The 24291-nt window shown below is 43.4% G+C and overlaps 2 protein-coding genes across 2 annotated transcripts in view; one reads left to right on the forward strand and one right to left on the reverse strand.

Moving 5' to 3' along the window:
• LOC121586008 (centrosomal protein of 162 kDa) overlaps positions 1–13061 on the forward strand; it is a 28167-nt gene extending 15106 nt beyond the window's left edge. Inside the window, exons 19-27 of the mRNA XM_041902413.2 lie at positions 136–299; positions 748–846; positions 959–1198; positions 3584–3790; positions 3950–4455; positions 11718–11859; positions 11973–12071; positions 12237–12371; positions 12551–13061. Coding sequence (XP_041758347.1) covers positions 136–299; positions 748–846; positions 959–1198; positions 3584–3790; positions 3950–4455; positions 11718–11859; positions 11973–12071; positions 12237–12371; positions 12551–12736 — 1778 coding nt within the window. The 3' untranslated portion in view covers positions 12737–13061. The remainder of the gene's footprint in view (positions 1–135; positions 300–747; positions 847–958; positions 1199–3583; positions 3791–3949; positions 4456–11717; positions 11860–11972; positions 12072–12236; positions 12372–12550) is intronic.
• A 2481-nt stretch (positions 13062–15542) lies between these two features.
• Positions 15543–22606, reverse strand: LOC121585462 (melanocortin-2 receptor accessory protein 2A-like). The gene is made up of 3 exons (XM_041901808.2): positions 22303–22606; positions 19954–20053; positions 15543–16948 (listed from the first exon to the last, which is right to left on the reverse strand). The coding sequence occupies exons 1-3, from the start codon at positions 22424–22426 to the stop codon at positions 16429–16431; spliced, it is 744 nt and encodes a 247-aa protein (XP_041757742.1). The 5' UTR covers positions 22427–22606; the 3' UTR covers positions 15543–16428.
• Between the last annotated feature and the right edge of the window lie 1685 nt (positions 22607–24291).

Here is a 24291-nt window from a genome sequence, read left to right on the forward strand (position 1 = left end):
ACTTCCAAAAGACAATGAAATATTCCCTGTTTACAGACGTGGTTTAACCTCCATTAAAACATCCCATTGTTGTGGTTGACAGTCAAGTGGAGCTCTGTGACATGCTGTGGTCTGTATTGTCCTTGTCTCTGCCAGGGGATAAGAGCTTTGAGCTGCGGGTGGCAGAGGACAGGCATAAGGAGGAGGTGTGTGTTCTGAAGAAGAGGGTCCAGTGGTACGCTGAGAACCAGGAGCTGCTAGACAGAGACTCTGCCAGACTGAGGGCTGCCACCGCAGAGACACACAAACTCACAGACCAGGTAGGACCAACTCACAGACCAGGTAGGACCAACTCACAGACCAGGTAGGACCAACTCACAGAGCAGGTAGGACCAACTCACAGAGCAGGTAGGACCAACTCACAGAGCAGGTAGGACCAACTCACAGAGCAGGTAGGACCAACTCACAGAGCAGGTAGGACCAACTCACAGAGCAGGTAGGACCAACTCACAGAGCAGGTAGGACCAACTCACAGAGCAGGTAGGACCAACTCACAGAGCAGGTAGGACCAACTCACAGAGCAGGTAGGACCAACTCACAGAGCAGGTAGGACCAACTCACAGAGCAGGTAGGACCAACTCACAGAGCAGGTAGGACCAACTCGCACAGTAGGTTAGACTTACTTGACCTTATTTGAGAGTGTGTATTGTATTACTGTCATTTCCTGTAGTTCAGTATTTTGAATGAAAAGTTTGTTCCTCCAATCAGGTGGAAAAGCTGAAGATGGAGGTGGGGAAGAGAGCCAATCAGAGTAAGTCTAAAGGGAGAGCTGGAGACGCTAAGAGGATACAGGACCTAGAACGACAGGTGAGTCAGTTGAGAAATATTTCCACTGTGTGTGCGTGCGTGCACCTATCCCTGATTAACGGCATACCTCTCCTATCTCATGACTAATATTTATCCTCCCCCTCTCTCCCAGGTGAAGGAGATGGAGAAGATTCTCAGACATAGGAACCCGAACTCCCTCACAGCGCTGATCTACGCTGCAGTCAACGCACCTGCAGTGGATGAGGATGGAGGGGTCAAGAGCTCCCCGCCCACTCAGACCAGGGCCCTATTGGAGCGGCGCATCCAGAGGCTGGAGGCGGAGCTAGAGAGCCGTGACGACGAGGCCAAACGCAGCCTCCGAGCCATGGAACAGCAGTACCAGCGGATTAAGGTCTGTTCATACTCTCAGCTGTGTGGCACTGTTATGTACTCATACAACCCTGTGTTCCCATTCCCTGTCACTAGGCCTCACAGTCCTGTACCAATTAACTCTCTACACATGCTTACGATGACTTACTCTGACATACAGTACCAGTCAAAAGTTTGGACACACCTACTCATTCCAGGATTTTTCTTTATTTGTACTGTTTTCTAAATTGTAGAATAATAGTAAAGACAACAAAACTATGAAATAACACATATGGAATCATGTAGTAAACAAAAAAGTGTTAAACAGATCAAAATATATTTGAGATTTGAGATTCTTCAAATAGCCACCCTTTGCCTTGATGACAGCTTTGCACATTCTTGGCATTCTCTCAACCAGCTTCTTCATGAGGTAGTCACCTGGAATGCATTTCAGTTAACAGGTGTGCCTTGTTAAAAGTACATTTGTGGAATTTCTTTCCTTCTTAATGCGTTTGAGCCAATCAGTTGTGTTGTGACAATGTAGGGATGGTATACAGAAGATAGCCCTATTTGGTAAAAGACCAAGTCCATATTATGGCAAGAACAGCTCAAATAAGCAAGGAGAAACGACAGTCCATCATTACTTTAAGACATGAAGGTCAGTCAATCCAGAAAATGTCAAGAACTTTGAACGTTTCTTCAAGTGCAGTTTCAAAAACCATCAAGCGCTATGATGAAACTGGCTCTCATGAGGATCTCCACAGCAATGGAAGACCCAGAGTTACCTCTGCTGCAGAGGATAAGTTCATTAGTTCCCAGCCTCAGAAATTGCAGCCCAAATAAATTATTCACGGAGTTCAAGTAACAGACACATGTCAACATCAACTGTTCAGAGGGGACTGTGTGAATCAGGCATTCATGGTGGAATTGCTGCAAAGAAACCACTACTAAAGGACACCAATAAGAAGAAGAGACCTGCTTGGGCCAAGAAACACGAGCAATGGACATTAGACCGGTGGAAATTTGTTCTTTGGTCTGGAGTCCAAATTTGAGATTTTTGGTTCCAACTGCCGTGTCTTTGTGAGATGCAGTGTGGGTGAACGGATGATCTCTGCATGTGTATTTCCCACCGTAAAGCATGGAGGAGGAGGTGTGATGGTGTGGGGGTGCTTTGCTGGTGACATTGTCTCTGATTTATTTAGAGTTCAAGGCACACTTAACCAGCATGGCTTTCACAGCATTTTACAGTGATACGCCATCCCGTCTGGTTTGGGCTTAGTGGGATTATCATTTATTTTTCAACAGGACAATGGCCCAACACACCTCCAGGCTGTGTAAGGGCTATTTTACCAAGAAGGAGAGTGATGGAGTGCTGCATCAGATGACCTGGCCGCCACAATCCCCTGACCTCAACCCAATTTGAGATGGTTTGGGATGAGTCGGACCACAGAGTGAAGGAAAAGCAGCCTACAAGTGCTCAGCATATGTGGGAACTCCTTCAAGACTGTTGGAAAAGCATTCCAGGTGAAGCTGGTTGAGAGAATGCCAAGAGTGTGCAAAGCTGTCATCAAGGCGAAGGGTGGCCATTTGAAGAATCTCAAATATAAAATATATTTTGATTTCTTTAACACTTTTTTTTTTTTTTCTGTTTACTACATGATTCCATATGTGTTATTTCAAAGTTTTGATGTCTTCACTATTATTCTACATTGTAAAAATAAAGAAAAACCCTTCAATGTGTAGTTGTGTCCAAACTTTTGACTGGTAGTGTACATGGCCTTGCTGTAAACACAACAGCTTCCACACATTGCCACAACGGTCTCATACACGTAACGGTGTCCACACACACACAAAATGGCCTCACACACAACAGAACTCAAATTGCCTCTTAGAACTACTTGAAGATGTTCATCCTCAACATAAAACACTCACTGAATGTCCTCTCTCACAAAAAGGAAAGATGAGAACATGGTGATGACTCATTACTGTTCCCCCAATTCTCTTCGCATGTCTTTTTAGAGAGGGGTTAGAGAGGGCAAGTTCCAACCGCCTTGTACAACACAACACTTGAATTGAAAGTTCTGTTAAAAGCTCACGATGGAGACCTTGATGATGTCCATGATTCACTCCCTCCTCCTCTGTATGATATGTGTTATCCTTTCCAAATGTATGATGTCATTAGTCTTAATGTAATGGTTCATTAGACCAACACTGCACCGGAAAAAGCTTTTTTCAGAAAATGTGTTGTGAGATGAATAAATTGTATGAATGGAAATAAATCCCTTAAATATAGAAGTAGACTCACTTACATTGTGTGTGTGTGTGTGTGTGTGTGTGTGTGTGTGTGTGTGTGTGTGTGTGTGTGTGTGTGTGTGTGTGTGTGTGTGTGTGTGTGTGTGTGTGTGTGTGTGTGTGTGTGTGTGTGTAGCTCCAGTATGAGCAGCAGATCAGTAGTCTGGAGCAGCGGTTATCCCAGAAACACCAGGACCAGACCGGGTCTCCTGGGGTCTGGCAGGCCCAGGTCTGCTCCCTGCAGCAGGAACTGGAGCACCTGAAGGAGAACCATCAGAGTAGAGAGAAAACTCTACAGGCTGAGGTCCACTCCCTACAGGAGCAGCTCACACAACAGGCACAGGTAGGCCTACCTGTCTTGCCTACCTGCCTTCTTGTTAGCCCACCTAAGAGCACCACTATGGAAATAAGCCTTAATAATTCATCCTGGATAATTGTTTTAAATGTATGTCATGTTACCTGGAGCAGGTGTATGTGTATTTTAATCAAATAAATTGATCAGTCTACCAACGAGCCAGAGAGAGCCCCCCAGCGCAGCCCGTCCCGCCACCAGCGCCAAACAGAGACGGCCCTGGGGGTCCGGATAGAGAGACTCAACCAGGAGCTGTCAGCCAAGACCCGCAGCGTCCAGGAGCTGAGCCGCACCGTGGAGAGACTCCAGAGGGAGAGGAAGACCATGCTGTGTGGCCCTGGCCCCAGATCAGAGGGCCGTGTTGGGCCTGGCGAGGCCAGACGGCAGGCAACCGGATCCAAAGGACCCATGGTGGTGGTGGCTACCCCAGGGGAGAGGGGAGGCACGGTGGGAGGAGGGGGAGAGACCGCAACCTTCCCTCCCACTCAGGATGAGAAGGACTACCAGCCCACAGCGTTCTCTGGGAGCCATATCTCAGAGGTGCTGCAGGAGAGCGAGGGGTTAAGGCTGCGTCTAGAGCAGCTGGAGCTGCAGATGGACAAGGAGAGGGTGGTAGTGCAGGCTGCAGCCACACAGGCCCAGGCCCAGCTACGCAGGTATGTAGACACACACTCATTTTGAATGCTTTATTTCAGTACAAAGGACTCCAATAGTTCAGTGGTTATGCAGGTGCCTGAACATTGTTCATTGATAGAACTTCTGTAAGGCTTTTTCACAATGGTGTGTACACACAGTTTCCTCCATACAGACATACTGCCCATAACAGCAGCCTGAATTCATATTCCACCTCAGGGCTCAACATTAATACTCTTCCTCTTGTCCGGGGCAAGTATTTTAATTTTATTTTTTATGTCGGAAAATAAGAAAATAGATTTGAGTAAGTAAGAAATCACAATGTCAAACAATTACTCCGAACAGAATTGGATCAGAGAGGCCAACATTGGAATAATATTCTAATCTATTTTTCATGTACATAAATAAAAAAGCCAAAGTGTAGGTGATATGCATATTGGCTATAGCCTTGGCTAAACCAATGCTGACATGAGGGAGGTGCCATTTAAATGTAGCCAAACTTTAATGAGACATTTCATTACATAAATATAGGCAAAATGGCAGTCTTGTTTGACAAATATAATGAAGGATGATTAACATTAACGTCTAAAGGCTTGATTCTGTCGACATACTCAAGCCACAGTTCGTTCAGATCAAATGGTCACGAGCAGAGAGTGAAGGACAGTGTCTGTTGTGTACCACACATCACCCACCTTGAATCTGAGTTGAGGCGGTCAGCCTTTTGAAACTATTTAACCATAAACTTAATTGTTTAAAACCTGGATGTTTTATGTGATTTTATGAAGCATGTTTTACCTTGATTCAAAGTAGCCTAGCCTAGCCAAAGTACGACCATAGAAGTGTTGAGGGAATTATTTTATAAACACTTAATATGCCATTTCAAACCAGCATTTTGCTCGTGTTCCTTTATTTTTCATATCAATGTTTTTTTACTGTCCAGCAGCCAAAGGCATAATCCTAGTCACATGAAACCGCTCACGCATGCAGTGAACTTTTGAGAACTGTTTTCCCTCTAAATTACATTTAGGAATATTCCCGCTTAGTTTTCAGCCATGTGCGCATTGTTGAGCTTATAATATGAAGAAATAAAATGTTATCAACATTTTAAACTAAACGGTCTGATCTGTTTCATCAGCCTCATTGCTTTTTAAAATTGTATGTGCAGCGGTTGTATGAATTTTGGATCTATCTTCCCAGAGCTGTCCCAGAGTCTGTTTTGAATACCTTTTTTATCGTCCCAGGGACGATGGGACGCCCTTAATTTCGAGCACTGGCTGGAAACTATTTTTTGAAGACATAAAAATAATTTGGTTGTAATTGTGATGTTGCAAAATTCTATAGGCTACCAAGAGTGGCCAACTGTCCTCCAAGAGAGCCTTAAAGGGGCAGTGTTGTATTTTGAGACAGGCTTGAATATACAAAGAAGCCAATAGGCAGAGTGTAGCCTACATTTATGTCTGATTCTCTATGGTAAAAAAGATAGTAATGCATTTTATTTTGTGAAGTGGTTCCTTGCATCATACAATGAAGTAAAAATGGTGTTACAGATTTTTTTGTTGTTGTGGGGGACAAGTGACCTAAGCTTTTGGACAAGTAAAAAAAAAAAAACAGACCTACTTGTCCAAAGGATAAGTGGCTAAAAAAGTTAATGTCAAGCCCTGCACCTGGTTAGCTGTTTTTCTATGGCAGCCCTGTTGCAAACTGCAGCCCACGCTAATGCACTTGTTCGAGACCACAAAAAATAAACTCCCAGAAATGGCTGTCTAATCCGAGGCTGGTGGTAATTTATAACTGAAGCCTAAAGAGATAATTGCAACACACTCAGGCACTCAGAGAAATGTCAACATGATTCTCAATCCCAAATAGACCCCTAATCACTACACCCTAGGCATGCGTTTGATACATGCATTTGATGCCGTCCCATTCATCCAGCCATTACATTGAGCATGTCCTCCGATTTTTAAAGTCACACCAGCCTCCACTGGTATGTGATGTAATATGTAACCGTGTGGTGGTTTTTACTACCTCCGAGGTCCAGGGGCCTCATTTATAAACGTTGCGTTAATTTCGCATTTAAATATCTGCGTAAGCCATTTCTGAAAAGAATGCATGCATATACAAATATTGAGATTCATAAACTTGGCATACGTCATACATACGCATGCTTCCCGTTATAAATCAACCCATCCTAAAATTAAACACATTTTGAACGAGCATTATAACTCCACCTGGAAAACGCCAATCATTCACATATTATGGTGAGAATAACACCCTTATTTTCCATATAATTTGGAACTGTTGGAATTAGCCCAAAGCGGTTTCTAAAAGAAATTGCAATGGCAAATGTGATCAAATGTTTTTGCATCTTGTTATTATACTTTCCAGTTTTTTAAACGTTTTTTTATGAAATAGCTTGTCATTATATCCCTTATTTGCATAAAATACTACTTGCCTCCTTGCAATGCATTACTTCAACCACTAGAAATTGTGCGTACGCATGGTCTAAAGTTTGCGAGGAGGTAAGCAGTTTCTCACGTCAAGTTTAGTTTTTGTAAATGCCAACTTTTGTGTGAAAACGCATGTTTTGTGGTATATGTTGTACATACGTAATGTTGTAAATATGTCCCCTGGTGTGCTGACCACCAGAGGATTAGGGTTAGATGATATGTGATGGTGTATCATGTATCTACAGTGGGGGGGGAAAGTATTTAGTCAGCCACCAATTGTGCAAGTTCTCCCACTTAAAAAGATGAGAGAGGCCTGTAATTTTCATCATAGGTACACGTCAACTATGACAGACAAATTGAGGAAAAAAATTCCAGAAGATCACATTGTAGGATTTTTAATGAATTTATTTGCAAATTATGGTGGAAAATAAGTATTTGGTCACCTACAAACAAGCAAGATTTCTGACTCACAGACCTGTAACTTCTTCTTTAAGAGGCTCCTCTGTCCTCCACTCGTTACCTGTATTAATGGCACCTGTTTGAACTTGTTATCAGTATAAAAGACACCTGTCCACAACCTCAAACAGTCACACTCCAAACTCCACTATGGCCAAGACCAAGGAGCTGTCAAAGGACACCAGAAACAAAATTGTAGACCTGCACCAGGCTGGGAAGACTGAATCTGCAATAGGTAAGCAGCTTGGTTTGAAGAAATCAACTGTGGGAGCAATTATTAGGAAATGGAAGACATACAAGACCACTGATAATCTCCCTCGATCTGGGGATCCACGCAAGATCTCACCCCGTGGGGTCAAAATGATCACAAGAACGGTGAGCAAAAATCCCAGAACCACACAGGGGGGACCTAGTGAATGACCTGCAGAGAGCTGGGACCAAAGTAACAAAGCCTACCATCAGTAACACACTACGCCGCCAGGGACTCAAATCCTGCAGTGCCAGACGTGTCCCCCTGCTTAAGCCAGTACATGTCCAGGCCCGTCTGAAGTTTGCTAGAGTGCATTTGGATGATCCAGAAGAGGATTGGGAGAATGTCATATGGTCAGATGAAACCAAAATAGAACTTTTTGGTAAAAACTCAACTCGTCGTGTTTGGAGTACAAAGAATGCTGAGTTGCATCCAAAGAACACCATACCTACTGTGAAACATGGGGGTGGAAACATCATGCTTTGGGGCTGTTTTTCTGCAAAGGGACCAGGACGACTGATCCGTGTAAAGGAAAGAATGAATGGGGCCATGTATCGTGAGATTTTGAGTGAAAACCTCCTTCCATCAGCAAGGGCATTGAAGATGAAACGTGGCTGGGTCTTTCAGCATGACAATGATCCCAAACACACCGCCCGGGCAACGAAGGAGTGGCTTCGTAAGAAGCATTTCAAGGTCCTGGAGTGGCCTAGCCAGTCTCCAGATCTCAACCCCATAGAAAATCTTTGGAGGGAGTTGAAAGTCTGTGTTGCCCAGCGACAGCCCCAAGACATCACTGCTCTAGAGGAGATCTGCATGGAGGAATGGGCCAAAATACCAGCAACAGTGTGTGAAAACCTTGTGAAGACTTACAGAAAATGTTTGACCTGTGTCATTGCCAACAAAGGGTATATAACAAAGTATTGAGAAACTTTTGTTATTGACCAAATACTTATTTTCCACCATAATTTGCAAATAAATTCATTAAAAATCCTACAATGTGATTTTCTGGATTTTCTTTTCTCATTTTGTCTGTCATAGTTGACGTGTACCTATGATGAAAATTACAGGCCTCTCTCATCTTTTTAAGTGGGAGAACTTGCACAATTGGTGGCTGACTAAATCCTTTTTCCCCCCACTGTACCTGTTCCTCTGGAGTGGATCTCTGCCAGGCTCAGCTCTGGGATCCCTTACAGACAAACCTCAGGGCCAAGCCTGTTTTTTCCCCACTGTACCTGTCCTACAGGGTCCAGAGCCATATACTACGTACCTGGTTTGAGGAGTTAGCGAGTTAACTTTGGTCAACTCTGAATTCAACTCAGGATAACCTGTAGTATGAAAGTAGCTCACCTTTTAGCCAGGTACATTTCTTAGGCAACGAATCCTTCACAACTACCCTGCTCCAGGGCAGGCTAACTCATGGCTGACTCCATTTATCCTGAATGAAGTGTCTGAGCCACGAGTTGAGGACCAATGAATTCAGATTCTCTCCCTCTCGCAAAGATTACGTCATCATCCCTTCATTTGAGGAAGACGACTGATTTAATAAAAAATTGTATTAATGTTTTTTGTGTTTAAAATGCCTATCACATTACACATTTAGTAATAACAGAATGCATTTGAAACTTCATGCACAGTAAAACGTTGGTAATACAATTATTTTATCAATAGGAGTGGGGAAAAAAGGTAAACACACCAAAGACGGCATTAACAATAAATAATAAAATAAAGACGGCCCTTCTAAAAGGGTCCTACTAATCACCCCAAAAGTACCCAAAACAACCCAAAAGTTCCTAAAACAACCACAAACCGGTACCCAAAAGTAGGGCATTAATTGGCCAGCCAAATGACCGCAGTGTCCGTAATAACCGTTGGAATAGCAAAAAATATATATACCTTTTTTTGTACGCAATTTTTTTTATTTCTTCTCCGCTCCTGACTGCATGTGCTGCCATATATTATATTTCTGTGTGCCTCTGCTGCATCTTGCCTGCACCTTTTGTATATGTACTCGTTTGCTACAACACCTTCCTTGTTTCAGCAAGGCGCAACAAAGTTTAATCACGTGCAGAAATGGGCTCAACCGCACGAATGCCCAGCCGGTAATATGGTAATTGTGCCAGCCCTACACTAAAGAACCCAACACAACCACAAACAGGTACTCAAAACAACCCCAAAATACCTAAAAGAACCACAAACTGTCTCCCCCCCACCTCCCCCTGTCTCCCCCACCAGGTGCTGGTAAAGGTCAGGGGTGGTTGGGCTGGTACTGAACCACATCTGTCCCCACCCCAGAGAGGCAGGAAATCTCTCGCTCTCTCTCGCCATACTACTACCTGTCTAATAAACTGTCTGATTATGGCTGGAATGAAGGATGACTGATAGGCTGTGTGAAGGGTAATGATGGGAGGACTATCCTCCATGATGACCTACTGTATGGATGTTTCCCAAATGCCACACTATTCTCTATAAAGTGCACTACCCATAGGGATCTGGTCAAAAGTAGTGCACTATATAGGGAATAGGGTGGCATTTGGAACTCAGCCTATGTAGCAGAGGAGGACGTAGCTCCCAGCCAGTGATTCACATATTGATCTGATCCATAATAGGGTGATTGGGTTGATCACATGATCGATCGGCAGTCACTAACCTTGTTACTGTCTGAAGGTGACACATACATGGATTTCCATTATTTCATACAGAGAGGTGAGACTAACTTGCGTCCCAAATTGCAACCTATTCCCTGTGTAGTACACTACTTTTGACCAGAGTTCTGGTCAAAAGCAATGGACAATAAAGGGAATAGGGTGCCATTTGGAACACAGACAGCGTCCCTGGCCATCTGGTGTTGGCAGCACCTTGTCCCAACATCTGAATGCATCAACAGACTGGGCACACGGATCTACATACTAATCACAGGTAATCTCATTGAAGGAGGAGAGGTGACTCTGCCAAAACATGTAGTAGGGTGTCAAACCCACTCTGCCCAGAGCTTTTGTGATGAAATTTCACTTCCTTATGTTATAAAATACATTTTACTAAGACAAATAAGATTATTCATGTTCTGAATCGTTCAGTGGTGTTTTTCTTTAACATACGCTACCAGTCAGAAGTTTGGACACACCTACTCATTGAAGGGTTTTTCTTTATTTTTACAATTTTTTACAATGTAGAATAATAGTGAAGACTTCAAAACTATGAAATAACACCTGGAATCATGTAGTAAACAGAAAAAAGTGTTAAACAAATCTAAATATATTTTATATTTGAGATTCTTCAAATGGCCACCCTTTGCCTTGATGACAGCTTTGCACACTCTTGCCATTCTCTCAACCAGCTTCACCTGGAATGCTTTTCCAACAGTCTTGAAGGAGTTCCCACATATGCTGAGCACTTGTTGGCTGCTTTTCCTTCACTCTGCGGTCCGACTCTTCCCAAACCATCTCAATTGTGTTGTGGTCAGGGGATTGTGGAGGCCAGGTCATCTGATGCAGCACTCCATCACTCTCTTTCTTGGTCAAATAGCCCTTACACAGCCTGGAGGTGTGTTGGGCCATTGTCCTGTTGAAAAACAAATGATAAGCCCAAACCAGACGGGATGGCGTATCACTGTAGAATGCTGTGAAAGCCATGCTGGTTAAGTGTGCCTTGAACTCTAAATAAATCACAGACAATGTCACCAGCAAAGCACCATCACACCTCCTCTTCCATGCTTTACGGTGGGAAATACACATGCGGAGATCATCCGTTCACCCACAACGCATATCACAAAGACACGGCGGTTGGAACCAAAAATCTCCAATTTGGACTCCAGACCAAAGGACACATTTCCACCGGTCTAATGTCCATTGCTCGTGTTTCTTGCCCCAAGCAGGTCTCTTCTTATTGGTGTCCTTTAGTAGTAGTTTCTTTGAACTACTAAACTGCATGTGCAGTTACACGACTGATAGTTAGCGGCAGGCGGCTGAGCAATATCCACCGTTGTAATACGGATGAAGCCGTAAAAAATGTAAGCCTGTGCAGGAATGTAAATCTAGCTAGCGTTGTAGTATACCCCTCTGGAGCATTGACCACCAGAGGTTTAGGGTTAGAGGATGCTAAATGATATGTAAACGGTGCATCTACCATCCTGCAGGGTACAGGAGCATTCAGCAGACCAGGTGTCCTCTCTCAGGGCTGACCATCAGAGGGAGCTGGAGCGCCTGCTTACCAGCCACGCCCTCGCCCACTCCTCCTCTAAAGTGGCCGAACTGACCAATCAGGTGACCACGCAGGAGGTAAAGGCTCACAATGGACCAATCACATGTCAACTAATAGTTATTGGTGTTGTTCTTCCAGGTATAACGTATCAACAGGATAAACAGGTTTGTGTGTCTTTATGAACCTTCAGATCATGGTGCAGCACTTGCGTGACCAGGTGAAGGAACTGCAGGGGACAAAGGATGCTCTGGCTGTGTCCAAGCTGAGGGAGGACACCCTACAGAACCAGGTACTTATGATTCAGATAACATTTATCGTCCTCTCAACTTCATCAACACACTAGTGTTATCACAGTACTTGAAGTGTCATAGCAAGGAAACAACACAAGGTGAGTGTATTTCCTGGGGATAGCTCAACATTAATGGTTGTTTCATCTCTTTAACGCTCTCTTTAGCTGACAAAGCTGTTGGAGGAGCTGAAGCAGGCCAAGGAGTGCCACAGCCCAGAGCTCAGACACTTCACTAGCCTGGAGAGAAAGATCCACAGCATGGAGCTACGACACACTCAGAGGGAGAAAGAGCTCCAGCAGGTGAACACACACACACACACACACACACACTATCCACACGCGCACACACACACACACACACAGAGGAAGAAAGAGCTGCTGCAGGTAAATACACACACCACCCACAGAAAGAACACTGAATAACACACACTGACCAAACACTGAACATTAACACATATGTCCACGGTGCCATCCTGCAGGTGATGGGTCAGACTCGGCTGGTGGTGGAGGCTGAGCAGCAGTCTGAGGTGGAGCGTTGGAGGAGGCTGGCTCAGGGGAAGACCCAGGAGCTGGAGGTGTTCCGTCTGGAACTGGACTCTATCCTGGACGTCCTGAGAGAACTACAGAGACAGGGAGTGGTCATCCCTGCTGTACCCTTCACCTAGAGGACCTGAACCATGGGACATAGGCTCTTTCTAATTAGTTACAAATCTGTCCTCACCTTGTCTGATCTGAAAGAATTGACCAGGTGAAAGCCAGCCTAATGATGAGCTTCCACTATTGTTTAAACCGGTTAAGTATTTTTTGTTCAGTGCAGATGAAGGGGAGGAGACGAGGAGAGGGCGGATTTGTAAGCAATTGAGAGCCAACTCACACACCCTTTAGGAGAACCCATCATTGTACTGAACAATCAGGTAATTTATTTTTGTAGATTTGTATTTTTATACTTGATCATTGGAATTTATTTTAAGTTATTCAATGCGTGTTAGAAAAATAAAGGACATTTTGTATAATTTTTTCCTGTGTGTTTGAATTTGTAACAAGTGTTCAGTAAAGCACAAAGTTGACTAACAAATGATTCAAATTCAGACATTTTGAAATTGGCCTATTGTTATCCCCAAGATGATTGTTGCTGTTGACTCCAATTGTCGGTTGTTGCTACTCATTAGCATATCATCAAAGCTCCTTTACACGTATTAGCATAACATCTGACAAGAAGAAAGTGGCTGTAGTTATTCATGGCAGCGAAGCGTTTTGTTCTGCAGGTGCACAGCAGGGCTTTTCGCTCTCTTGTAAACCCAACACAATAATGTTAGGTTTATTCTCCCCTGATCTAATCCTTAGAATTAGAGGATTGTAACTGAAACTCTGCATCAAACACTGCAGGGATTTTAAAGTTCTACTCTAGTCTCCTTTTCACCTCATTTACTTAGCAAAAGGCACATCTCAATAGGTGGTCCAGGTAACTCATGACATAGCACAAGTGGGGGGGCGGGCCTTTCCTCTTTTGTTCTCTATTGTTTCTCAAGCAAGTGGGGAGGCCGATGACATCACATCAGACCAACTCCCTGAATGCCCTACTCCTTGAAGTTTGCAGTTGTCTATAAAACACTCATGTATTTTAGTGTGTACTTTACTGTATTTATACTTGGGATATCACTTTTCAAAAGGGAAAGTTAAAAGTTAAATCCTGTAAAAATGAAAAGAAAACAATAGTGAAACAATTCACCACTTTTATCTTCAGAATTAGAGAACGTTCTGATTCATGGTTCCATGGTACTTTGAAATGGTTATATAATTAACACAATCAGCTGGCGTTTTAAATAGTTTTATTTAGTCACAACCTTCTATAGACTTGACAGATGAGACATTGATATGACATGTAGGCAAAGCATTGACAGGAGCAACACGGTATATAAAAAGTTGGAAGTTTACATACACTTAGGTTGGAGTCATTAAAACTCGTTTTTCAACCACTCCACAAATGTCTTGTTAACAAACTATTGTTTTGGCAAGTCGGTTGGGACATCTGCTTTGTGCATGACACAAGTAATTTTTCCAACAATTGTTTACAGACAGATTATTTCACTTATAATTCACTGTATCACAATTCCAGTGGGTCAGAAGTTTACATACACTAAGTTGACTGTGCCTTTAAACAGCTTGGAAAATTCCAGAAAATAATGTCATGTCTTTAGAAGCTTCTGATAGGTCAATTGGAGGTGTACCTGTGGATGTATTTCAAGGCCTACCTTCAAACTCATTGCCTCTTTGCTTGACATCATGGGAAAATCAAAAGAAATCAGCCAAAACCTCAGAAAAAAAAATTGTAGACCTCAAAGTCTGGTTCATCCTTGGGAGCAATTTCCAAACGCCTGAAGGTACCACGTTCATCTGTACAAACAATAGTACGCAAGTATAAACACCATGGGACCACGCAGCCGTCATACCGCTCAGGAAGGAGACACGTTCTGTCTCCTAGAGATGAACGTACTTTGGTGCGAAAAGTGCAAATAAATCCCAGAACAACAGCAAAGGACGTTGTGAAGATGCTGGAGGAAACAGGTACAAAAGTATCTATATCCACAGTAAAACGAGTCCTATATCGACATAACCTGAAAGGCTGCTCAGCAAGGAAGAAGCCACTGCTCCAAAACCGCCATAAAAAAGCCAGACTACGGTTTGCAACTGCACATGGGGACAAAGATCGTACTATTTGGAGAAATGTCCTCTGGTCTGATGAAACAAAAATAGAACTGTTTGGCCATAATGACCATCGTTATGTTTGGAGGAAAAAGGGGGTGCCTTGCAAGCCGAAGAATACCATCCCAACCGTGAAGCACGGGGGTGGCAGCATCATGCTGTGGGGGTGCGTCGCTGCAGGAGGGACTGGTGCACTTCACAAAATAGATGGCATCATGAGGAAGGAAAAGTATGTGGACATATTGAAGCAACATCTCAAGACATCAGTTAGGAAGTTAAAGCTTGGTTGCAAATGGGTCTTCCAAATGGACAATGACCCCAAGCATACTTCCAAAGTTGTGGCAAAATGGCTTAAGGACAACAAAGTCAAGGTATTGGAGTGGCCATCACAAAGCCCTGACCTCAATCCTATAGAACATTTGTGGGCAGAACTGAAAAAACGTGTGCGAGCAAGGAGGTCTAGAAACCTCATTCAGTTACACCAGCTCTGTCAGGAGGAATAGGCCAAAATTCACCCAACTTCTTGTGGGAAGCTTGTGGAAGGCTACCCGAAACGTTTGGCCCAAGTTAAACAATTTAAAGGCAATGCTACCAAATACTAATTGAGTGTATGTAAACTTCTGACCCACTGGGAATGTGATGAAAGAAATAAAAGCTGAAATAAATAATTCTCTCTACTATTATTCTGACATTTCACATTCTTAAAATAAAGTGGTGATCCTAACTGACCTAAGACAGGGAATTTGTACAAGGATTAAATGTCAGGAATTGTGAAAAACTGAGTTTAAATGTATTTGGCTAAGGTGTATGTAAACTTCGGACTTCAACTGTATATAACAGTTTAGAGTGATGAACAGGTGTGCTACGATTAGTACTGAACAAGGACAACATTCAGACTGCTGTTGAATTGAAAACCCAATAGAAGAGTCTTGCCTTTCTGGTGTATTTTGGTTATTGCATCAAATTGTCCTTACCTCTTCTTGTCTCCATCCCCTTAATTGACTCCTGCAAGGCCTCCACCACTATACATTCTAATCAACTTGAAGTTGGACTTCCAGTTTAGCGTTAATGTGACGTCACAAGTTCTGGCTCTACGTAGGCAACTTTGTTGACATAAAGATTAGAAAAGTAGCTCATCTCACATATGTACATTTAAATGATTATATTTGGACTATTTTAGCCTGAACCAAATCTGAACAGAATGAAAAGGGCAGGATGTACAGTTACAGTAAGAGGATCCATAATATTCCATAATGTCCTAACAGAGGTGCTGTGAGAAGCTGGAACCACAGCCTAATTTGGAGAGCTTGCACTGTACATGACCGGCACAACACAGTTAGAATGTTAGATTAGGACCTATTTGAACCTCCATAAATTTGGTTGACACAACTCTCTCTATATAAGGCTGGTGAGTCCTGTGATGTCCTCATAATTATCCATAATGTCCTAACGGAGGTGGTGTGAGAAATAAGCTGGACCATAGTCTATTGTGTGATGGGCAGGACTGTCCATCTTGTGAAGGGCGCTGCGTGGCCCATGACACTCCCCCTCTAGGATGATTGGTGGTTCCCCCAGTTAATCGTGTGATGGGCCCCATGGGAATGACACTCCCCCGCCAGGATGATTGGCGGCTCCCCAGGAAGTAGAGGGGACCTTAGTCCATCATGTGATGTGTGCTGTGGGGCCGATGACACTCCCCCTCCATGATGATTGGCGGCTCCCCCAGCAGCAGATCGTCCTCCCCCAGGGCGGAGCTGTGCTCGGAGTTCACAACGTTAGGGATGTTGAAGTGGGACAGGAACATTGCCTCTCTGTGGTCAGTCCGGTTCCCCCCCAGCATGGCAGCCCCTTGCAGGGCAAGGCTGACACCTACCCCTTCTCCTATCCTCACCACCACCCCCTCCTCCTCCTCTGGGCTGCCTGACCTGCCTCGCCCCAGCCCCGGGACCAGCCCTCCTCTGGGTGCTCCCACAGCTCCTGCCCCAGCTCTAGGCCTGGACCCCCCCTGGGCCTGGGCCTGTTCCTCATTGATGTAGCAGTGGAAGAGGGAGCAGCTGAGAGAGGAGTCCAGTAGGGGGCGATGGAGGCAGGGCCGGTTGACAGGGTCTGCAGGGGGGCAGAGGTCCTCCACACAGCTGGTCAGACGAACACGCTTGTTACGGGGCTCAGCTCCTCTGGACGGGGTACAGTTGAGGACCAGGAATGTATCAGAAGAAAAATAGGTGTGACTACCTCACAATTAAAAGTGAAAAACATAAATTGCCTTAATCAGAATCAGGGAGAGGGAAGAAAGAGACATGGATGTTAGGTAAGAGGGTATCATGTGTTCTCTTTTGGGGCGTATGACTCTTCATTCATGCTCTCATTTTGGTGCAAAAATCTTTGGATTGTATAATCAATGCATGTTTGGAAAGAGCTGTGTTGCACATCCGTGCGCTAAGTCTGTGTATATTGGCTCAACACCATATTTCTATCCTCTTAGCGGTGTGTCTTTGTTTTTTGTCTTTAGCTCAGCTCAGTATAGAGAGGAAGTGAGAGGGAGGGAGAGAGAAAGCTGAGTAAATGGATGTCATGGTGTTGGACTGGAGCAGTGGAGTGCTGTGATCAGCAGACCTGGGAGGTTAACAGGCTTGGCCCTGAGGTTTGTCTGTAAGGGATCCCAGAGCTGAGCCTGGCAGAGATCCACTCCAGAGGAACAGATACATACAGACTCACTGGCTCAGCTCTGACAGCTATTGAGAGAGCCATGGCACCCGCCACACACACAGTCACAGCGATGAGGGTGGTTCATAGAGTGAAAGAAATTGAGCTTAAAGAAAGAGTCAGCTTAGAGAGAGTTGAGAAAGGGAGACTGGCAGAGAGAGAGGGGGGATGGAGCTCCAAGAGAAAGAGAATTCAGACACTGCATGCAAACAGACTGCATCATCACATTGCCGTACGATAATTGCTATGCAATTGTTGCAGTCTATGCACCGCATCACCACAATCAGCATCACGCAACATGGACGTTTTAATCATTATCTTTCAGCCACATGCTGTGTGTAACAACAGGCTCACTTTATTATGAATCAAATCAGCAATAGCAATGGCATAGGTCTATATTACATAAAACATAATTGGTAACACTTTACTTGACACCCAGCATCATAACACGTTATGACACAGTGATAACCATGTCATAATATGTGATAACAGCTGACATAACTTGTCATAACCTGTTATAATATGGTCATAACACTGTCGTGACACATATATTTAGACCTGTTGTGACGTATATTGTGTTATTTTATGGCTGGTTATGACACCTACATAAGAGTGTCAAAGCCCACAAAACCTACCACACAAGGCAAAACATTCAATTTCACCATAGCCTACATGTCAACAGTATGTTTATGTTATATACTTTATTTTTATTTTTTATTGACCATGTTAAATTATCATTGTAATTGCGCACACATTGATGTCAGACATGCACCCACCCCAATGTTCTGTTGATGATGACTGGGATGAATGCAGGAGCAGATTTCAGGAACATGACAAGACAGTCTTTTTGACTGATGACTGATGTAAGGGCACGTATGTGATATGTCTATCTGGCTTATATGATTATGATGGTCATAATGATTCTTGACAGTGTCATAAAGTGTATTTTCTTAGTCTAAGTAAAGTGACACAGGATGGTCATAATGCTTCATGACAGTGTCATAAAGTGTATTTAAAATATGATGAAAAAACATGACTGTAAAGAATTCATTACAACAAAAACAAAAGATTTAAGAGACATACTTTCAAATGAAAGGAAACTTCTTGGCAGGGAAAAAAACTAATTTGAATAAATGTAGGCTTTCACACTCTTATGTAGGTGTTATAACCAGCCATAAAATAACACCATGTATGTCACAACAGGTGTAAATATATGGGTCATGACAGTGGTATGACCATATTATGACAGGTTATGACAAGTTATGTCAGCTGTTATGACATATTATGACAGGGTTATGACCGTGTCATAACATATTGTGACACTGGGTGTCAACTAAAGTGTTACCACATAATTCATTACAATTATAAACATCATAAACTTTGATCTTGTACTTTAAATGTATTGACCTGTCAAAATGTCTTGTTGCTATCCCATAAACACACAAAAAAGCTACAGATTTGCACTGTCTTCTGTGGTTAATCTGCTTCCGTTTCTGAGATCGCACGGCAAAGCAACGCACAAGTTGGAAAATTCCAAAGTATGCAACACACTGCACACACCGACCGCAGCCTAGTCCGGCAGATGAGTCGCAGCGGTGCGGCTTGCCTCCCATTGAAATGAATGGACTTCCACCGGAACGCATACAGTTTACCGCAGTTTGTTTGCATGAGGCTAGAGAGAGAGATGAGGGGAGTGGGAGAGAGACAGGGCACAGAGGGAGGCAGAAGAGAGGGACCACCAAGGAAGAGATCTCTGACTGAAAAGGAGAGAGAAAGAAGGATTGAGGCAGAGCTTATAATAAGAAAAATGAGGGCGCTGGCAGAGAGAGAGAGAGAGAGAGAGAGAGAGAGAGAGAGAGAGAGAGAGAGAGAGAGAGAGAGAGAGAGAGAGAGAGAGACTACAACCATGGAGACTACAACCATGGATAAAAGGGAAGAGGGCTGCTGATAATTAGAATACTTTACTAAGAGGTCATCAAACATCAGAGTGCACTGAGACTGGGAGCGAGAATTGTCTCACTTACAGAGAGGAAAACCAAGAGACACTCTAGCATAATGCTGAAGCTCTCCAAACAATGATCTGAACCAGGCGCTCTCTGTGGTGCTGAAGCAGAACTAACCACAGCCTGTGTAAGGCTCTGCCACTAACACGCCTGGTGCTGTCCATGGTGCTGAAAACAAAGTACCACAAAACTTGGGATATGAAACAGCCACACTGACAATGGTATTTACCTGGTGTGAAAAATTATTGAGCATGCTAAGAAACTGTCCATGGTGCTGAACCACCACTAATAAGCATGGTGCTGTCCATGTTCCTGAAAAGCACCATGAAACTTGGAACATGGACCAGTCACACTGTCTATGCCATTTACCTACAGCGGAAAATAATTGTGTACATGTTAAGAGGCACTGGGGGTTGGTGGACTGCTAAGTAATTCACTTGATTGACGTGATGGCTGGTTGATAAGAGACTCACTCGGGATGTGGAGCTCCTGTCTTGGTGAGCAGCGTCAGGACAAAGAACATGAAGATGACAAAGACAGCCAGGCCCACCCAGAAGCCTATCACAATAGAGTCTGCAACATAACAAGATTTGATTGACAGGTCAAATACATGTTTTAGTTCCAATGTATTGTAGGCTATTACAGTGGGGGAAAAAGTATTTAGTCAGCCACCAATTGTGCAAGTTCTCCCACTTAAAAAGATGAGAGAGGCACACGTCACGTCAACTATGACAGACAAATTGAGAAAAAAAAATCCAGAAAATCACATTGTAGGATTTTAATGAATTTATTTGCAAATTATGGTGGAAAATAAGTATTTGGTCACCTACAAACAAGCAAGATTTCTGGCTCTCACAGACCTGTAACTTCTTCTTTAAGAGGCTCCTCTGTCCTCCACTCGTTACCTGTATTAATGGCACCTGTTTGAACTTGTTATCAGTATAAAAGACACCTGTCCACAACCTCAAACAGTCACACTCCAAACTCCACTATGGCCAAGACCAAAGAGCTGTCAAAGGACACCAGAAACAAAATTGTAGACCTGCACCAGGCTGGGAAGACTGAATCTGCAATAGGTAAGCAGCTTGGTTTGAAGAAATCAACTGTGGGAGCAATTATTAGGAAATGGAAGACATACAAGACCACTGATAATCTCCCTCGATCTGGGGCTCCACGCAAGATCTCACCCCGTGGGGTCAAAATGATCACAAGAATGGTGCGCAAAAATCCCAGAACCACACGGGGGGACCTAGTGAATGACCTGCAGAGAGCTGGGACCAAAGTAACAAAGCCTACCATCAGTAACACACTACGCCGCCAGGGACTCAAATCCTGCAGTGCCAGACGTGTCCCCCTGCTTAAGCCAGTACATGTCCAGGCCCGTCTGAAGTTCGCTAGAGTGCATTTGGATGATCCAGAAGAGGATTGGGAGAATGTCATATGGTCAGATGAAACCAAAATAGAACTTTTTGGTAAAAACTCAACTCGTCGTGTTTGGAGGACAAAGAATGCTGAGTTGCATCCAAAGAACACCATACCTACTGTGAAGCATGGGGTGGAAACATCATGCTTTGGGGCTGTTTTTCTGCAAAGGGACCAGGACGACTGATCCGTGTAAAGGAAAGAATGAATGGGGCCATGTATCGTGAGATTGAGTGAAAACCTCCTTCCATCAGCAAGGGCATTGAAGATGAAATGTGGCTGGGTCTTTCAGCATGACAATGATCCCAAACACACCGCCCGGGCAACGAAGGAGTGGCTTCGTAAGAAGCATTTCAAGGTCCTGGAGTGGCCTAGCCAGTCTCCAGATCTCAACACCATAGAAAATCTTTGGAGGGAGTTGAAAGTCCGTGTTTCCCAGCGACAGCCCCAAAACATCACTGCTCTAGAGGAGATCTGCATGGAGGAATGGGCCAAAATACCAGCAACAGTGTGTGAAAACCTTGTGAAGAATTACAGAAAACGTTTGACCTGTGTCATTGCCAACAAAGGGTATATAACAAAGTATTGAGAAACTTTTGTTATTGACCAAATATTTATTTTCCACCATAATTTGCTAATAAATTCATTAAAAATCCTACAATGTGATTTTCTGGAAAAAGTCTTGTCTTGTCTGTCATAGTTGACGTGTACCTATGATGAACATTACAGGCCTCTCTCATCTTTTTAAGTGGGAGAACTTGCACAATTGGTGGCTGACTAAATACTTTTTTTCCCCACTGTATATCTGTAGCATGACAAAAACAACAGTATTTTAAGCACCATGAGATGGAGAGTAGAGAGAGAGAGAGAAAGAGAGAGAGAGATAAAGATATGAAAATGTATTATGGTCTAAGTGTCTAGACTGAGGTGACATTGATTTGTGCATGTTATCCTAGAGGGAAAATAAATGTATTGATTGTGTGTGTGTGTCTAATGTTAAAAGGCTGACACATACAGGCCTAAACAAGGAACCCCCTTACTCAGACACTCTCAGCATTGATATGCTTATATTTCTCTTCAGGGTTTCCACTCTAAGGCTGTCCCTGACAACACAAAACGGACCCCCCACCCCTCCCTCCCTCTTTCATAAACCACACACACACACCCTCTACCTCTTTGTCATTATGTAGAATATCTAGCCACTATACTTAACTTTAACTTCTAGCCAGAAATATAAATGTGATGCAATGAGCCATGGCAATTCTCAGGTATAAATACATGCACACATGATTTGATTACAATTCCTTTCTACAATAAAGTAATGCATTCGTAACGCAAAGTAGATGGGTGAATGGGATGGAGGGGCAGCACAGTACTATAAACAGAGATCCCGTACTTACATCGGTGCGCTTTGAGTCCCTCGAACGAAACAGGCTCCTCATCGTCGTAATATTCATATGTCCACTTGTAGTCCGGGTCCGGAGCGTTTCCGCCTGATATATTTGATTGGTTAAACTTGGACATCTCCAAAAAGATCCAAGAGCGCAGGAGATTAAAAACAACCAAAACGGCTAACGTTAAATGCCACACCGCAATGTGCCAAACAATGTCGAGTAGTGGTCATAAGTAGATTCGCAAGCTTCAGTCATTGGACACGGGACAATGTTGGTGCGGTGCGTGCGCAGTGAGACAGGTTTATTCCCTCACATCAATAAAAAAAAAGCTAGCGAAGTAGGCGAGGATTTCTGAAATTGACTCTCCGTTTAATAACAGCATAACATAGTTATTATATGAGGTATACTAAACTTCACCACACGCAGCTATGTGCTTCCGTCGTGTTCTTACACCGCACGCTCTCCCTCTCTGGATTCGGAACGAAGGTGTGCATCTCCATTGACATCATCTTGGATTGCTTTCGGACTCGCGCGCTTGGCTAGGATGCGCAGAGCAATAATGAGTTGGAGGACGGTAAAATGGAGAGCGGTAAGTAGGATATGTAGCCTACAATTTTAGAAGAGAGGGGCTGCGATGTGGAGTGATCTTATCACTATCTATCAATGAAAATATTTATGCAAAGGCACTAGTGGCTTTAAACATGTTCTGGACCTGTGTTTTGGAATACTGTCAATAGTCCATCATGTTCAAAGGTCAAGTGTACTCTATTTTATTGTCACGAAGTCTTAGAGTGAAATTACAGCAGCAGAATCCAGGCTATTCTTCATCTATGGTTCAACAGTTAATTAATCAGTGGATATTTGAAAAGCAATGACTTTCAGAAGATACATTTCATTCATCACTCTTTGTTCATCATTGTCTTTCTTTCTCACAGCTGAAATTGAAATCAATGATCTTGTTTAAAATGATATTTAGGGATGAAATATTAACTGAACTGAACGGACGCACAAGGCACTATACAAGCAAGACACTATACAAGCAAGACACTATACAAGCAAGACACTATACAAGCAAGACACTATACAAGCAAGACACTATACAAGCAAGGGCTTTTGAAGATATTAATTTTGAGGTGAAAATGGGACAATCACTTTAAAATTGGTGTAGGCCTATCATTGTAGTGCATGTAAAAGATGTGGGTGAACTCACATTGCAGTTACAGTAAGATAGCAATTTTCACTTTGAATGCTGAACCATAATGGCCTTGGCCTGGTCATTATAGTACACATTCTTAACCCTGAGGCATCTTGTCCATGCCTCTAATTGATCATCTAGAGGGTCAAGACTAAAGAGAAATCTCTATGTCTGAAATGATCAATAGCCTACCTATGCAACCTCTCAAAGATAATAAGGGAACATTAATCAAAGCAGGCACGTATATAAAACACTATATCTGGCTATACTGTAGGCGTGTAACCCTGTGTAATCTGCTGTGTGAATAGCAGGTCAGGTGTGCTATTCTATTGAGTCATCCTTCCAGACCTGAAGGTCAGTGTTTAGCTCTTATTAACCAGAGATCAGGGACCACAACACACACACACACACACACACACACACACACAGTCTCTGCTACAGTTAATTGGACCGCAGGACAACTGTACCATATAATTGTACAGCGCACCTGGGATATGGATCTGGTAGGTACACCCTGAGCTGAATATTTAATTAGATTCACAAAAAAAGAATGAATTCAGCATTATCCTGTTATAGCTTGTGTTATATAACCAGTTATAGACTACTCTGTTAACCATGCTTGTTAAATATGACCTTCAGGAGAACACATGTGGATCATGGTTTTCAGTGCCGATGATTGGTTACTACAGTGCATTCTGACCTCTCCCTCTCATGATATGATTATGGGTTTTGTAGTACCTGATACAATCAGTGTTTGATTGCTGATCCACAGGCGTCATCAGCCCGGTCCACCTCTCACT

This window comes from Coregonus clupeaformis, unplaced genomic scaffold (assembly GCF_020615455.1).
Source record: "Coregonus clupeaformis isolate EN_2021a unplaced genomic scaffold, ASM2061545v1 scaf0071, whole genome shotgun sequence".
NCBI classification, from domain to species: domain Eukaryota; kingdom Metazoa; phylum Chordata; class Actinopteri; order Salmoniformes; family Salmonidae; genus Coregonus; species Coregonus clupeaformis.